This window comes from Hermetia illucens, chromosome 1, assembly GCF_905115235.1.
Source record: "Hermetia illucens chromosome 1, iHerIll2.2.curated.20191125, whole genome shotgun sequence".
Lineage (NCBI taxonomy): Eukaryota > Metazoa > Arthropoda > Insecta > Diptera > Stratiomyidae > Hermetia > Hermetia illucens.
Window position 1 is genome coordinate 38,186,220 of NC_051849.1, and position 17,606 is coordinate 38,203,825.

At 45.6% G+C, this 17,606-nt stretch overlaps 1 protein-coding gene across 6 annotated transcripts in view; it reads left to right on the plus strand.

Annotated features, from left to right (window-relative positions):
* LOC119646603 (endoplasmic reticulum aminopeptidase 2) overlaps positions 1 to 17,606 on the plus strand; it is a 110,005-nt gene that overhangs the window by 56,564 nt on the left and 35,835 nt on the right. For all 6 annotated transcript variants that reach the window (XM_038047099.1, XM_038047100.1, XM_038047101.1 and 3 more), the window contains one exon: positions 14,355 to 14,498. In XM_038047099.1, the coding sequence (XP_037903027.1) occupies positions 14,355 to 14,498 (144 nt within the window). The remainder of the gene's footprint in view (positions 1 to 14,354; positions 14,499 to 17,606) is intronic.

Consider the following 17,606-nt stretch of genomic DNA (forward strand, 5'->3'; position numbering starts at 1 on the left):
ATAACAACCGCTTTCGCCGTGTTCCAGTTCCTCTTACAACACTTGCGTGTTGAAGGGGTTGCAAGAACCGTCAACTCTCCCCCTACCACTTCTCTCACCCGTTCCCCCGGGTGGTGTACTTCCAGGAGGGTCTGTACTGAGTCCAGTCTGGAGCTCGTGAAAGTACCGTCGGGTTTTCTAAGAGAATCCAACTTGGCCGACTCATCCCTTTTGAGGACTCTGCACAGCCTTGAAGTCTCCCTTTCGCCTTCCAGTTCCTCACAGTACGCTCTAAAGGAGTCTCGTTTGGAGCACCTCACGAGCCTCTTATATTCACGTTGTGAGTTCCTGAAATTTAACCAGTCTTCGTTCTTGTTACTTTTGCAAGCACGATTTAGAAGTCACCTGGTTGATTTCCTGAGTTTTTGCAGTTCTCGGTTCCACCAAGGAACTGTTTTACCGCTTTGGCCTCGAGAAATAGGACAAGCCTCTTCAAAACACTCTAAAAGTGTGTGGTTCAGAGTTTTCAATTCATCTTCCAGCACCAAAGGAGTCCTTAGTCGCCTAGGGAACTGTACTTTATTGCCAAGAAGTTCATTGAACTTTGCCCAATCCGTTTTCCTAGGGTTCCGTCTTTGTACTGCAGACTGTTCGCCCGCAATAGTCAGATTGAATTCTAGATATCGGTGATCTGACAGTGAAACCTCGTCTATCACTCCCCAGTGTGTAATCAACTCTAACAATTTTGGGGTACAGATTGTTAGGTCAATTACTTCGCTTCTTCTCGGTCCCACGAACGTAGGGGCGTACCCCACGTTTGCAGTCATAAGACCAGCTGAAGTGATGAAATCAAATAGCTTCTCTCCTCTTAGATTGCATTTGCTACTGCCCCAACAAATATGTTGAGCATTCGCATCGCAACCTATTAAGAGTTCGAGACCACTTGATTCTGCATACGCCACCAAATCCCTAAGTTCTTGCGTCGGTGGAGGATACAAAGAATCATAGGGTAAATAAGCGGAGGCAACTATGATGCTTTTCCTCTCGCCATTTATCTGGTATTGTATGATGACCTGTCCTGGGAACAATATTGTCTCAGCATAGTTGCCTCTAACCGTCTTGACATCAGGACGCAAGCTCTCGGTCATATGGATCTTTCGTCGTAGAAGATCCTAGCCCCCTTTACTGATCCAATACCACAGATTCTGTTAAATCGAACCCACGGTTTTTGCACCAGAAAGATATAGGGGAAATCCTGTAGCTTTGTCACCGTACCGCCAGAGACTCGAACCCCTCGTGATTGATTTCTCTGAGAAAAGCCGTACTTGGGAGTACCGCAATTCCCATGTTCTCATCCACGAAAGATCTCACCTCATCCCGCAGAGCATTCGTCTGTTTTCTACTTAGCACCTTACTTGGTTTGCGGTGTCCGGGTTGCATAGATTCGATCACTCGAACTGGCATCAAGTCAGTTTCGTTCACGTCTCTGGCTTCCCTTCCTTCCGCCTGTTCCTTGGAAGGTGTAGGAGAAGTTACTAGCAGGTAGGATTCACTCTGTAGTCCCTTCCCCAGTGCGAGCCCCCATACGGGGGTTCCGCCCCTGTATGCACTGTCCTCCGCGCACGTCTCCATTGTGGGAGAGCGCACCGAAGATGCTGCAATTTGCTCTATGTTGTGTGAGTTGAAGACCATCATTGTTCTTCGCTCTCAAAATGGAGATGATGCCCTACAGTTTCCTGATATGACTGAATTTCAGTCTATATAGGAAAAAGTGGAGCACCATATGGTGACTTCCCCTGAGCACATTCAGACTCTGTTGGTCCAGTTCGAATACCAAGCTGAAGCCCTCCACGTTTGTAGATTGGTCCTTCCTGGCATTCATGAACTTTACCCTCCAGTGCCCAAAGTCCATGCCCGGGTTCTGTTCACCCAGCAAGCGGATGATGTCCTCTGCCTTCCTTCGAGGGCCCGGTAGCCAACATCCGACATGTTCTGTCCTGCGTAGCTCAGTGTTCACAATAGTGAACTTGGGCCGACCGCCGGAACTCAAAGTTGGGATTACCTGCTGGAGCCACTTTAAGGCAGCCTCGTCAGCGCACTCCAAATGTAGAAGCCCATCACGAAAACCTTGATCGTTAAATCGTGGCTTCGTTCCAGGCTCCATCATTTTCTTCCACAGGCATTCCTGGAGGATGGTAAATTGTCCCTCTGACATTTTGCCATCCTTGGAGGAAACTCCCACGGCAGCAGTCAGAACAGAGGCCCTCTTCCTTCCCGCCTTCATGTTCGTATTCCTGTGGGAGGGACCAGCTTCATTGAGATCTCTCTCGCTGATTTGATCACCTCCCGGCACACCGGTCCTAATCCCCGCGAGACGCGTGGATGTAAGCCCTGGTGCAGAGCACAATAAAGCGTCGGCCACAGCAGATGTGTTGGTCTTACGCTTCTTGCGCGTATTATCGCTGACTGAAGAGTCTGGTGCATCCAGTGTGGATCTTACCGGGGTTTCCAGTTTATCCCCACCTTCCGCCGGAGATTCCGCTACCTTGCGTCCGATTTCTCTGGGCGTTACCGCGCCTAGTGGTACAGCCACGTCCATGTCCTCATTCCCAAGGTGCTTCATCTTCCTTCGCAGTGCTCTCTTCTGCCGTCGGCTTAGGGCCTTTCCAGGTTCACGGTGTTCGGACCGCTTGGATCCATTTCCACATACTGGCGTTGAACCAGTAGCGTCCACGTCACCAGCTTCCCGTTCTTCCGCTCTTCCCAGTAAGGATGGCGGAGAAGGTTCTGATAGGCAGGATTCAGCCTGTAGTCCCCCCTCCTTAGTGGCCGCAGTTCCCTTCTGCCGGGCCTTTCTCTTCCGCTTGCGGGTAGATTTGGGCTGTAGTACCGCGGACGGGCCGGCCGTAGTTGGATTTCCAGTTTCTCCCAATTTGAGAGTTTCCGTACTTTCCTTTCTGGTTAAGTACCTACTTACAATTGGTAGGGCTTTAGAATCGCCGGTTATTAGACCCTATTGGTAGAGTTGCCTAATTAGTGGGTAAAAATCCTCCGTTCCACCAGATTGAAAAACTATGTATGTGTATGAGGTTTCGATGAGACAAGGACTGTGAACGCTGAAACCGTTATGATCCATTGTACTCGCCCCCCCCCCCCCCTACCTCCTTTCCCATTAAGGAATATCCCGGTTTCGTTTATGCATCCCAGGATGCTACCCGTTGCAACTGGAGCACGTCAGCACCAAAAATCTGATGTCTGATGCGTCCATAAGCGGGACACTTACATAGAAAATGTTTCATGGATCCCGCCTGTTCATTACACGATGGGCGCACATAATCTTGGAGAATCCCTATTCCGAGATAGTGAATTATAGCCACGTCAGAATATCCACAATACCTCTGAAAGTCTTCCTGCTCTTCGACAGTATAAACTTTGTAGTATATTTGTTTGGTTCTGTCAGGAAAAGTTTTTTGTGTCTGGCAAGCTCCCCTTGTGAAGCTAGTTCCCAGTTCTTGAAAGCAGCCTTCACCAGTGTTACTGATAATCTAATGGCTCATTTTGGTCCCCGCGTGGGGAAGTTTAACCCTAGTTTGATAAGGCATCGAAGATTTCATTTCCCTCTACCAGGTACCCAGAGTGATTAAACCCTTTCAACCGCTCGTCAATTTCCCGCATATATAGTACTTCATCGTGAAAGACCGTGGCATATTGTCCCGAGGAAAATGCCCATTTTTCTGGAAGTAGACTGCTCCTGAACCCTGTTCTGTTTTTGAGCCATCGGTGTAGAATACTTTCTTCTGGTTTGTCTCAGCTTTCTCTATGTTTCAAGATAACTTCATAGCTTCTACCAAGCGGGTGTATCGGGATACAATGCCTTCCGTAAAAACAGGATTCAGTTCACCCAATAATTATTCCAGTGCACTGTGCAAATTGAGTAATGCATCTAGAGCTGCGCGCTGGATATTGTAGTCATATCGCCGGTAATACACAGACACACAATTCCTTGTTGTAATGCTAGTTTACAGAGAAATCTCTTTTGTTGCACCTTAATTTACCACATTACTACCTGAGGCCTAAGTCCGTATATCAAAGCAAAGGTCGGCCTATACAGCCCATAAGCTATGAGATCTTGTTTCATTTTCACCTCTAAATGTTTGCTCCCAAGAAGCCTCTTGTCTAGAATAGCTTCCAGGTATTTTACTTTTTCGCAGAGTTGAATGGTTGTGCCCCTCATCTCTGAAACGCGAAGACCATCCAGTTTCATCCTTTCGTTAATAATACTAACTATCACCTAGGGAAGCTAGGAATATCTACGGACACTGCCTGCAGGTTCTGTAAGGAGGAGGACGAAACCTCTATGCACGTCCTGGGACAGTGTCCGGCACTTGTGCAAAGTAGGTCGATACATCTGGGAGAACACTTAATACCAGATGCAAAGCTGAAACTTCTGGAAGTGGGGAACATACTAAAGTTCCTAACGGTTACAGGCCTGCTTGAAATACTATGATCAACAGGTACACTATAACCAGTAAAAGGGGCACAATAGTTCTTCAAGGACGCAGTGCGACTTTCCCTTAACAGAATAATAATAATAATACTAATGTGGGTAATAGCAGGATTTGACGTCAACGCTCACCACATATGCTGAGGAAGTTCCAACATCAATACAAGAGAATCGAGACTACTAGAGTATCTGGTAGTAGCCGATCAACAGATCCTTAATTTGGGTAATGAGCTCATTTTCTTCAACACGGCCAGGCGAGAGGTCATCGACATCCCGGTGGCATCCCCTCTCATCACGGCTCTGGTCGGAGAGTGGAGAGTATCACACGATACTGCACTCTCGGATCACAGACGCATTGATTTCGTTATGGGCGTGAATCCACTTCCACCCACTCCTTTTCGGAATACACGGAAGACAGACTGGGCAACATATAAAATAGAACTGAGCGCCGGAGTCACGATCGCTAAGAAGCGCATCAAATTCATTACTGGAATTGAGAAGATAACCCAGATGATCACAGCTAGCATGACAGAAGCATTCGAAGAAAGCTGTCCACTCAAGATGCCAAAGAAGAGTAAAACACCATGGTGGAACTCGGATTTGGCAAAACAGAGAAGAACGAAAAGAATGCTCCGCAATCGTGCTCTGAAATGCGATTCAATCGCTGGCCAACTAGTATCACTGGAGCGAGTAAAATGGGTATTTAGCTCGTTCCACAGATACAAGCAAGTCCGGATAGCATCATGCCTGCGCTAATAATAGAAGGAATGGATGCTGGGGGTCTACATTTTCAGAATATATATCGCGCATGCCTAGCACACGCTTATATTCCAATTAACTGGTGTGATGTGGAGGTGATATTTATTCCCAAACTAGGGGAAACCCACCCACCCCAAACGCAAAAAGCTTTCAACCGACCAGTCTAACGACTTTTCTTCTGAAAGGACTAGAGAGAATAGAGGTTCTCTCTCCGCTGTTATGGCTCCTGGTAATGGATACCCTGTTGTGGTTCCTGGAGGACAAAAAAGTCTTCGCGCAAACATTTACGAACGACCTACCCGTAATAATTATCGGCAAGTTTGCGGACATAGTATGTGAACGTTTGAATGCAACTCTGTATAAAATCCACAATTGGTGAACGCTAGGAAGACTGGACTAATTATGTTTACTAGGAACTTCAGGTGGGGCATCTATACGCCACCTACCTTAACAGGGACGGAAATCCAGCTGGCACAAACAGTCAAGTATTTAGGAGTATATTTTGGCTTCAAGTTAACATGGAAGCACCATATCCAGGAACAATATTAGAAATCCAAAAGATTGCTCTGGTGCTGTTGGAATGCAATAAGTAAGACCTGGGGATATTCACCAAAGCGGATACATCGGATGTATATATCCATAATAAAACCCGTTTTGATGTATGCATGCACCGTCTGGTGGCCGAGACTGAATTTTGCTAACAGCATTAAGTTACTAACGCAGATTCAGAGGTTTGGTTGCCTAAGTATTACTGGAGCAATGAGTACTACGCCGACTGCGGCATTTGAAGCTATCCTAAATATACCCCCGTTCACTTGGCGTTAAACGCAAACCAGTCAACGACGCATATAGACTCGATACCATTGGTGTGTGGAAAGGCGGCCAATCATACGGCCATGCGTCTATCTGGAAATTCCTTAACAAATATCCGGTAGCTTTGATGCCAGCCGATTATATGGTTTTCAGATTTTTCTTTGAAAAGACATACACTGTCGTAATCACCAGATTATAAATTTAATAATCTTCACCGACGGGTCAGTCATGGTGAGCGGATCGGGCGCAGGGGTATTCTACAACAAAAATAAGGGGTCGCAACATTCGAATCTGTTCCGACAGTCGGGTAACAGCAACCACATATCAAACCACTTGGTGTGGAGTTGTCATCAGGTACTGTTGAAACCTAGCCGACCGAACGAAACATTCCTGATGTAGGTATCGGGCACTCAAACATCGCTGGCAATGATGATGCTGGCAGACTGGCTCGTCAAGGGTCTGGATCCACAATGGTGAGGCCAAAACCAGCTTTTGCAATCCGGCCTTCCACTGTCAAGTCTACTCTGAAGGGCGAGTTGCAAGGATCACGCAGCCGAGTGGAGAAATTTGGGCTCTTGCCGGTAAGCGAAAATCCTTGTGAAAGAACCTGGGGTCACCAGAGCGGCATTTTTGTTGTCCCTTAAGAAGTGGGACATCAAAACCCAGGTAGGGCTTTTAACGGGTCACTGCTCCTTAAACTACCATATGGAAAAGATTGGCGTGGTGGTTTCGGCTATGTGCAGCCAATGTGAGGAGAAGGAGGAGACGGCCCTGCACTTTTTATGCAGCTGCCCGGCCTCCTCAGATCTCAGACGAATACACCAACGTTTTCTTCAATGAAGAATCTGCACACTCTCTGCCTCTGGGGAATGTTCTGAAATTCGCAAAAGCCTGCGAACGTCATAGGCGCGAAGCCATTGAATAAGCGATTTACGGGGATAATAACAATAACTAAACTGACTAAACATACTCCATGGAAGTGGCGATAGGAAAATCTTCTTGGAGCCAGCGTTTCGTTACTTCTTTTGTTAGGTGCTGTCGCACACAGCATCACTATTTTAGCATAGCATAGATCACCTTAATTAAAGGCAACTTCAATGTCTATGGACAACCCCATTGCCTACTTATCCCTCAGAGTTGCATCTTCTATCTTTGAAACCAAAAATTTAAGAACAGACCCTCACGACTTTCCATGTTGTATGTTGATTTTAATTTAGTGGGTGACCTAAGCACCTTCACACAAATGTGAAGCTTAACTAGTCCCTCCAAACAATTCTGCAACAACGATGTCAGGTTGATTTGTCTGAAGTCCTTTAGATGTGAATACTTATGCCCAGGCTTCGGTATGGAGACTACTTTAACCTTCTAGCAAGTAGCCTAGAGTGAGATGTTCTCAAAAAATATTTCTTTGCTATCCCTCTAGCTGCTACATACCTTCCTTTAGCATCGCTGGATGGATCCCAGCCATTCCAGCGCTTTTCAATGTCACTGCGGATGGACTCCCGTGCCTCCTGAAGAAAAATTTTGCTTAGATCATCATTCACGATCAGTACCAAGCCTTGTAGTATCCCACTGTGACTGTGTAGTCTCACGGGTCCTTAAACTCCTTGTACTAGAGAATCCTTTCCGAGGTTTCATTGTTCCACTAGAAGTTGCTTTGTCTACTGGGGAGCAGTCACCTTCTGGACATATAAGCATTGTAAGCTACCTTGACCTATTAATCTCCCGGTGTATCTAGCGATTAAATTAGTGGTATTGATGGAACGCTTTTTCTTTTTCGCTAGTATTTTATTTTATAATATTACCGATATACCAATATTTCGGGAACCACTTGGTTGTTTCTTCAGTGCTATACGTATATAAGCTAAATAAGCTAAAAATACTAGTAAAACCGTCCAATCAAACCTACTATGGTGGTACTGTTTAGGGTTACATTGGCCTCCAACGGCGTGGAAAGCACGTCCTTCTCAAAAGCCTTCGCCGCCCGTTCGAGCAGTCCTTCTGCCGTTCTGCTCTCTGTTTGGAATTCGATCCCCACATGATGTCCATATAGATTTCTGGATGGTGAGACTAACTCCTGCGTCGTGGCATAGTGATTTAGATTGATTTGTATGTTCAATATTTGTAAGGAGGTGAGGCAAAAAAGAACTCTTTTGACGTTTAAGGTAATAACTTATTCTTAAACAAAGTAATATTAAATGAATACGACAAACTGTTGTCACTTTGCCATCTTGCGATTGAAAGAGCTGCTCTTTCGATTTCGTAGGCCTTTGTATATATGCATGTTCTATGAATTAACCTCTATGAATTAGTGCCTTTTATCCTGTCCTAAAAATCGTCTGATAACAGTCGAACGATGCTGCATATGTTTGTAGTCTAAATCCCACCAATCCATTCTCACAAAACTATTATTTGTTTGCATTCTTGTACGCACAGAACACTGAGCACAATTTCCATCATCCTCATTCGGAAGACCATACTTACACATTTTCGGAGCCCTTACAAAAGTTTGAGACTGCACTCTCTATATCCCACCTCCGGTTGTATCCTCCTGCCACGATTTCGGTCGCTCTCCTCATCTTGTTGGGAGGTTAGTCCATTTATCTCTTGACCGTTGATACGTTCGTTGCGTCTACCTGTCGTATACCAATCTGACCTCTCTTATCACGGCCTTTATTAAGGTTTTGTGTAAAACAAAACTGAAAGGCTGAATCCACTCCTCAAAACTGCACAGCATTTATTGGACGACATCGTGTTTCGAGCCAGCTTCAAAAAAACGTCTACAGCGTCAATCATCGAGCGGGTTTCTCGAAATCCAAAACATCGCCCCTTTATATCCAATGATAGGGAGGAGATGGCCCTTTCGAGCATCTTTTCTACCATATCGATAAGGCAAATCGGGCGGTATGATGACGGATGTTCTGGTTGTTTATTGGACTTCGGGAGCAAAACTAGTTTTTGCCACTTCCATCGATCGGGCAAAAAATTCCTTCTATGATACTATGCAATCAGTCGTGTCTGGTCTTAACGGAGAGTTTAAGAGCTCTATTGGGAACAATATCCACCCATTCTCCGGCAAATCTCTCCAAGTTCCTTTTCAGTTGCCGCAGTTATGGTGTAGACATCCAATGCATGCTCATGTTTTCTGCACTCCCCTTTATCCGTGAGAAGAGTACCATCACGATATTAAATAGAAGATGAGCACTTGTGGTGTTCGTCCTCTCACCTTCTTCATAACCGCCCTGTAAACTGTTCCCCAGGGGCTTTGGTCTGTCTCTGCGCAAAGTTCCCTGAAACATTCTCGCTTGCTGCTCCGTATAGCCTGCTTAAGACTATCTTGACGGATCGCATATACCTACTTGCCGTTTCTCGTCGAAGTTTCGTTTTCCTCTAGATCGTCGGCAGATCCTTCTAGTTCGAAAACATGCAGCCAGCGTTCTCCGCGATTTCTTCATTCCACTTATAGTGCCTTTTTGTGAGGACTTGCCGCCTCGGTATAGCAACGTCGCATGTTTTCATTATGCGTCTCATCATTTGCTCTACCTTTTCTGAAGCCGCACTACTGGGATTGCGGCCTGCCAATAGCATCTCTATGAATGCATCCTCTTCAGATTTTTTCAAGGAACAGCCCTGGTTTCCAGCTCCGCGGGAACGCACATCGCCGATCTGGAGCAAAATTGCCTAGCGTTCGCTGTATATAGTGCTGCCCCATGAAATGTGGACACATTTCCCCTATTTGCTAGTACCGAGTCTTGCTCCACGAAAGCCTCGATCAAGATACAGCCCCTGGTGCTCGAAGTTTGACTGCCCCTATCCACAGTCCACGCGTTGAAATCACCCGCTATGATCTTGGGGTTTCGACTTCTTGCATCCGAAACCAACATACCTAACATTCCCTCGAATTCTGCTATCGTCGCACTTGGAAGAGCATACCAACTATATATGTAGATGTCACCTATTTTTACCCTGACGAATCCAAGTTCTGGAAACTACATCACTTCATGAATGGCTTAATTTCCGCACGTTCATATTGCCACCTTGCCAGTTATATCTATAGCCCAGGCACCACTCTTATTGTGGTGATAAGGCTTGCTGATTATAGCAGCTTCGATTCCCTTCTCATAGATAGTTTGCGAGAATAGATTTAGTGCTGCCTTGCAGTGGCTGAGGTTAATTTGTATCAACCTCATTTCCTTACTGGGTCCAAGGTTCCCCTAAACACTGGGCATCTGCTGCTCCTTTTTTCCCTTGCAAAGTATACATTCGGGCTTAGTCTTGAAATACTTAACAAATAACCTTCTTCCCCACATTTTCTGCATCTTTTTTGCATGTCACAATCACCAGTGCATTTCGCCGCTATGTGGCGAAATTCAAGATATTTAAAGCAACGCGATTCAACCTATTTTTACTTTAAGAGCCGTCAGCCATTTGGACGCTATTTCAACTAGTAAGCTTATAGTTGCCGTGTGCCTCCTCAGTTCTCTGATTATGAAATCTTGTAAACCGAGTGGTCCGAACTACCTTTCTAAGGTCTCGCGGATATCCTCGTTGGTCGCAATTTGATCAATATCTTTACATTATGTCACAATCTCCTGCTTTTTGGTGCGGTCTTGAGCCTTTTCCCCTAAGGACTTCTGCGCCTTCCCGAGAAAATTTTTTGCTATTTCACTTGGAGACTTCTTCAGCTCCGGCATCAAATTTTCTTTTTGAGAGCGTCTGATTCGGCTGACCATCTTTCTCTAAGGACCATCAGCTCCGGATTGGGTTTGGCCTTCTTGAGGATATCAACATACGTCATATCACCTTTTTCGAAATAATAACCAATTCGGGCCGTAATCTTCTTTGACGTATCTCTCTTTTCTCTCCGCTAACCTTGGCCCATGCTTCTTTGCTTCCTTTTTGAGACTTCACCTCCCTAAGGTAGATTAAAGCCGGCGCCGCTGTTTCCACGATTTTAGTCACTTTATTTGCTTCCCCTTTACAGGTGGGAGGCCTTTTTGCCTTTTCGCGTCCTACGAGAATCCGAAAGTATTGTTCGCACCCTCTCTAATACGATTTTCAAGCCTACCGCCCTTTGGATTCCCAGGGGGCGTCACTTGTTTTGCCTGAGTAACGCTTGCTTTTTTCTGGATATTTTTTTCGTCGTTGACACTACTGTATAGCACACAAATGTTTCTGATGGTTTGATACACATTGTGTTTGTCCTTTACGAATTCGGATAACTCTATTATTTTTCTTGCGAGTAGGGCAAATGGTGATTCGTCCGTATTCTGACACTGCTCCTCTGCTTGGTTTTCCCACTGGGCACCCCCGTATTTATGAGCCTTGCGGGAGCTTCCCTGATTCCCTTCCTACACCAACGTTAACTTCTGGGGAGACCGCAGGGTTGTCGAACTTCTTCTAAATGAATCAACACTAGGTCTTGTGACATCTCCCAACCAGGTGTAATCACCCCACTATGGGCTAATAAATGACCAATTTGTGAAGCATTTTTCCGTTTTTTTTTGGAACAAGCGCTCTCGGGAGCGATGTCCTCGTTTGCCTCATTCTCCGGCATACCTGTAATATTCGATGCAACGGTGGTTAAGTTATCCACCACCGAGGCATTCCAGTCGAGTGATACCGACGGCCAGAAGCCTGCTTGCCCACTTCTAAAAGCCGCCGGTGCTGGGGTTCTTAGTCCCTGAACCATACTTTTTCGCTCCTTTCTTCTTTCATATTGGTTTCTGGTTATGGGTGTCCTTCCCATAACCATGTTTGCTTACGAGTGGGTGGTTTTCTCCCACCTACCCGACCTGCGCAAAAACATACACGCACACCTCCAAATACATATAAGCGCATATTCCTACGCACCCGCCGAGCATTCCTTTATCCGCGCGAAAGGACGCACCTGATGGGAGATCTCCGTAGAGGCTATCTGTCTGTCTGTCAGATGCATTTTTCTCTCCTCAGTCAGTCTGTCAATGAAACCAGTTTTTCCCTCTCCAGCACGATTTTAATCTTTAATTCCACACCAGACCAAGATTCCTACTACAAAAGGATTACCTTTTTGTTCAAGGATTGAATGGCCGTGAGTCTCCCATCCATTTGAAGGCGGATCGCATCAGTTTCCCCTCCTTTTATGGTGCAGAGATCACTCTTTTTTGGAGAGATACTCTCTTTTCAAAAGCTGTTTTCAAAACCTGCAAACGGTTTCGTCGACAGAACTATTCAGTCACTGATTCATTTCTGCCTGTGGAGTAGTATGACCGAAAGCGGCTACAGGTGTTGCTGGCTTTCAATCCGCCGAGGGACGCAGATTATACATTTTTAAGGTCTAAACACTGTTATATCATTGAATTGAGTAAAGAGACTAATAGATTGACCCCAACTGTTGGGGTTGCTCCTCAGCACAATAACAACCGCCAGTTTAACTAGCATACTAATCCTGTCCACGTTATCCAAAATCTCGGGCCGAAAAAATAGGTTCAATGTTCAGCTTTATTTAAGATCAATGAAGTTGTACAGATACTATCTCCTGGCAGCCTATGCATCGTCGCGGTACTAGTAAGTCTAACCTTTGGTATATGATTTCTTTATCATTCAACCTCGTCAGACCAAACAATTATTCAAATTGCTACCTACTTATTACCACTGAAAACCATAACATAAATTTTCCGACGGTATGTCTAGCGGGACCAGAATAATTATATCAGCCGACAAAGCTCAATTACTTAGAACTGATTCAGAGGGAGAATGACCAACCTAATTTCTGTCTGTTCCAATCATCATTATGCATCTTATTTGTTTATTCACCTCAGTCAGAACGCAATCGAGCCTCCTCCTCATAAAAAATTTACATCCCAAGAGGACCTGACTCACTTCACCGACTCACCTAAATCTCCGTCTTCCATTAACTCATATTAATTTGTTTCGATTCATCCATTTCCTTCAGGCGTCCTTCGTCATTCTGTGCCTGGTATTCAGCTTTCTGGGAAATGAGGCCATCAAACTGCTTCCTTGCTTTGCCCATAAAATCGTCTGAATCAACTTAGACAGGAGCCCATCACATCACGTTCCCTACACAAATGACAACAATGTTGCCTCCTCCACCGCATGTTCCCAAGGGAGCGAAGACGCAAGGAGCCGAGAAAGAAATTATCCGGTCTGGAAGTAAAAGTCCAACGTACAGGCAAAGAAGTGCTGATACTGGAGTGAAGTATCTGCTGTCGACTCACTCCTGGCTTTAATGGGTTCTCAGAAAAAGGAAGCCGGGAAAACAGTTTAAAGACTCCAACGCTACTACGCGATGTGTGTTATACTCCCGGGACTGGACGTCAGTCATACAAAAAACTTGTAAATGGAAAGTTTCCTAATGCAATGGAGTTTGTTACATTGTGCATATTTCGCCATGTTGTCCTATTTTGTCCTTTCGAGCGGAAATGAGCTATGATGGGTCTCGATGTACTCGTGCGGAAGTTGGAAAAGCTCTTAAAATCGAATTACATGACGGGATGTGTATGTGAATGGGAAGCATGGGAAAATGGAACAAACATGAACATGGGAACTTCCTTGTGTCATGCATTTTAACAGCGGAATTGTTTCGCTTTTCCCGGAAGGTGTAGGGAATAGTCCTTCAAATTCAATTTGCTCAATGATACTCCAATTTTAAATGGAATTGCTGCGTTCGGCAAATAAAATTGTAAATTGAATTCCGTCCCAGACTGCGTCCAATATGTTTATCTGATCTGACACAAAGTCACCTTTTTCTCGATTGTCTGTCCTCGATTGTCAGTATCACCCCCAAATGAACCATTCGCAGCACCTCCCATTCCTGACAAATGACGCGAATGTACATTGGAACCTAATTGTGATCTCTAATTTCGCAATTACGGGCTGAACAACGGGGAACCTTTTTGGGTGAACTCTCCGCTTGTTCGGCTTAATTAAATAGTCATGTCCTTACGCTGCTCTAATGTCGTAGTAATGGAGGCAATTTACATGGAATTTTCATGTACCATCCAAAATAGGAGACACTTCATGCATAATGGGTGCTGGCAGCGGTCTACCCCCCCACCCTGGGTTCCGTAGTTTGTCTTCCAACATGCATGCTTGCATTGCTAGATCAGGACAGGAAGCGCTTTCTAATTACAAATCTAATTAAAAAGCAGAATCTGCTCTGACGCGATTTCAATACGTCCCCATCAATCCCTAAATAAATAGTGTGCCCTCTTTCCGCAGCGTCTGGGGGTTTAATTAGATTTTCTTTTTTGCCTCTTGATGCTTTCATGTGTTTCAATTAAAATGGATTTATTTGCAGGCGGAGGTGATAGCAGCGGTGGACGGCAAACACGAAATGGTGTTGCAGTTTGCTCACAAAGACGTGCACTATGTGTTACAGGATTTGTTGTTGGATCACTTGTAGCAACCGCCTTGATCATTGCCTATGCAGGACCACAGAATGGTAAGTGAACACATTATTTTGTGTCTATTCAGGTTACAGGGAGCAGGCAGGAAATGAACTCTTTTGATTGCAATGGTCGATTCATATCATCTATAAAGGAAAAGACTTCGAATGAGCCTCTAATTGAAAAAATGAAGCACACTGAGAATACGGAGGTACAGTGCAGGTGTCTAACCTTGAATGATGAAGAGGAGGATTAGAATCTATTATAACTAGACCAATTTTAAGTCTCCCCTGGTATAATTTATTCGAATCCTTTCATTGCTACACCCAATGGTGTAGCGCTTTATGAAACAACTGAATGAGTACTTAGCCAGAAAGGAAGCCGTCAAGTCCACAGACATGTATCAAGAAAAATTAGATCAAAATCATTCCATATTGAAACATTTAAGGTAAGATCTCACCACCACAAAAGCCAGAGTGGGAACAACTACTCATTTGGGACCAATTGCGTTTTTTTTTGGAGGAATGCATTTGTGCACCAAGTACCGCTCCTGCCTTAGACGGACTACTGGGTAAAATTCCCTTCTGGAGCATCTGGGACTGTGACCCGGAGCCGTTTGACATATTACCTCAGGCCAAGCCTATTCATTATAGGAGCAATACCCGGTGGATTCAGGAAGCCTCAGCTACTCTGTCATCTTTCTTATCCATCTCCCTCCCTCCCTCATCTCCCTCTTTTTCACGTTAAGAATGCCCTGAGTGCTATTCGGCTCCATGTGTTCTCGCTCTGCAGCATGGCCTCGATTATGGTGTCCGGGAACGGAAGACACTCTTCATTCGAAAGGTAATCGTAATGGCACTCCCACCTTCTGCAGAAGAAAAAAGGTGTAGAAGGCATCATCAATCAATCAAAAATGTAGTCGGAGGTCCCTGATTTCCCGATTGTGTGCAGGTTTGATTGAAAATACCCATGTCCGCTGAACATCTGGAAAAGGTGATAATCAACCTCATCGTGGTTTCGATTGAACTGCGGTCGCAAGTTGTTTATAAGATGCGCGGTCCACCTGTCTCTTTCGATTTTCTTTCCCAAGATTGCGGACCAATCGGAATAATTCCCGCTATCACCATTACTGCTGGCTCCGATTTGGTACAATAAGCAGACAAAACTCGCAGGGGCCCTCGTCTTTGTACTTGCGCTAGGCGCTTACGGTACATGTCCTTACTGAGGGAGTCAGCCCATACTTCGGAGCCGTCATTGAGGACGGATGAACAGCACTCATCAGCAAACAACGTCTGCTGGATGAAGGACCTTCAACATGGGACATCAGCCAGCAAATCGTAAACATTCTAGTCGCAGCATTGTCTGCGGTGCTGCGAATTTGTTTGAAGAAGCTCATTCTCGTATCTATCATGATGCCGAAGTACATTCACCACCGGCTTCGACAAGACCATGGTTTCACCAACCTTAATAGGGGGGACTGTGGGAATTCCTTGGTCACCACAACGACTTCAGTTTTCTCTAGAGATAAGGAGAATCCATGTTCAGCCATCCATATGCTTACTCGTCGCATCATCATTCCAAGTGTGCGCTGGGTTTACTCCACCGTACGTGCGATACCTAGTGCCTTAACATCATCAGGCATCTCGAGTGGTAGAAGACTATCGTATAAGGCATTCCAAAGGTCCGGACCAAAGATTGATTCCTGAGCCGCCTACGATATTAACTTCAATCTACGATGTGCTTTAAGTAGATCTTCAACATCCGCAATAGGTAGTCTAGAGTATAGAAGCGATTTTCCAGTGACTCAAGCGTGTGGCATCAACTCTAAGACTTGAAAGCGTTTCGTGCGCCTAGGGTTACGACGAGCACCATTCGCCGACAGTGGTGATAGTGTGTTCAACTTCGCCTAGGTCTTCTTGCCGATTTACCCTTCCTGAGAGAGATTCCACAGATTTGATTTTTTATGTTCCATTTGGTAAGTGTTTACTGGTCAAAATTTTGTATTTCACGTGGATTTATCGCAAACGGAAACGTGTATGACGTCATACTCATTTTTTTTTGGGAGCAGGGTACCAGGACTACCAAGTAAACACCTCCCTGTCATCAGAGAGCTAGCCTGGAACGGTTTGACACACTACTTCGCGCTAGCCATCCCGCTCTCCCGGCTTTGGACCCTCCAAATCAGGGAACCACTTTAACCAACGGGAGGGAAGGAGGGAAGGGAGTTGTCAGTTCAGGAAACCCCTTACCGTCCCATCCCTCCGCCGGTCGAGTTCAAGCTTCTTCGCAATAAGAAGGGTTCGAACATAATGCGCAATACGATTCCAGCTGCTAGGGGTCTTCAGCGTCTCTCTGACAATGTTGTCTGTTGAGAGCTCCCCTGTGTCTGCATAAAGCTGCTGACGAAAGCCGTCCCATTTCTCGCAAGAGAAAAAAGTGTGTTCAGCGTCGTCCGCCACTCCATTGCAGAACACACAATCAGGAGATCGCGCCTGTAAGTAAGACTGCAAACCTCCTTGCCCACTTAGAAGTTGGGTAAGGAGGTAATCAATCTCATCGTGCGTTTGATTCAACCACGGGTCTAATTTGTCGATGAGCCGCGCAGTCCATCTGCCCCTTGATTCATTTTGCCAAGAGGGTTGTCACTCGCTAAGAGTGAGTTGACGTTCTCCACGGGCAACCACCTCTCTTAAGTTCTCGCCCTTACGGCGGTAGATAGCTCCTTGGCAAGGAGGGCAACGGGGATCACTCCCGCGATCACCATCACAGCCGGTACGGAGACGCTACGATAAGCAGACGCCACTCGCAAAGCTCCCCGTCTCTGCACTTGAGCAAGGCGTTTACTATGCACTTCCTTGTCAAGGGCATCAGCCCATACCTCTGCACCGTAGAGCAGAACTGACTGCGTTACTCCTATAGGGAGATGTCTCCTAGTAGATATAGGGCGCCCGACATTCGCCATTAGCCGACTCAAGGCGGCGACTCCAGCTGCAGCCCTGTCCGGTGCTGCTTTGATTTGCTCGAAAAACTCATGTTCGAGTCGAGTATTAAACCAAGGTATTTAACCGCTTTTTTTGACTCTACAGTCAACTAGCCGATTGATATGGAACATCAATATGCCTAACAGTGCGTCCGGCAACAAGTGCCGCAACGTCTTCTGCATA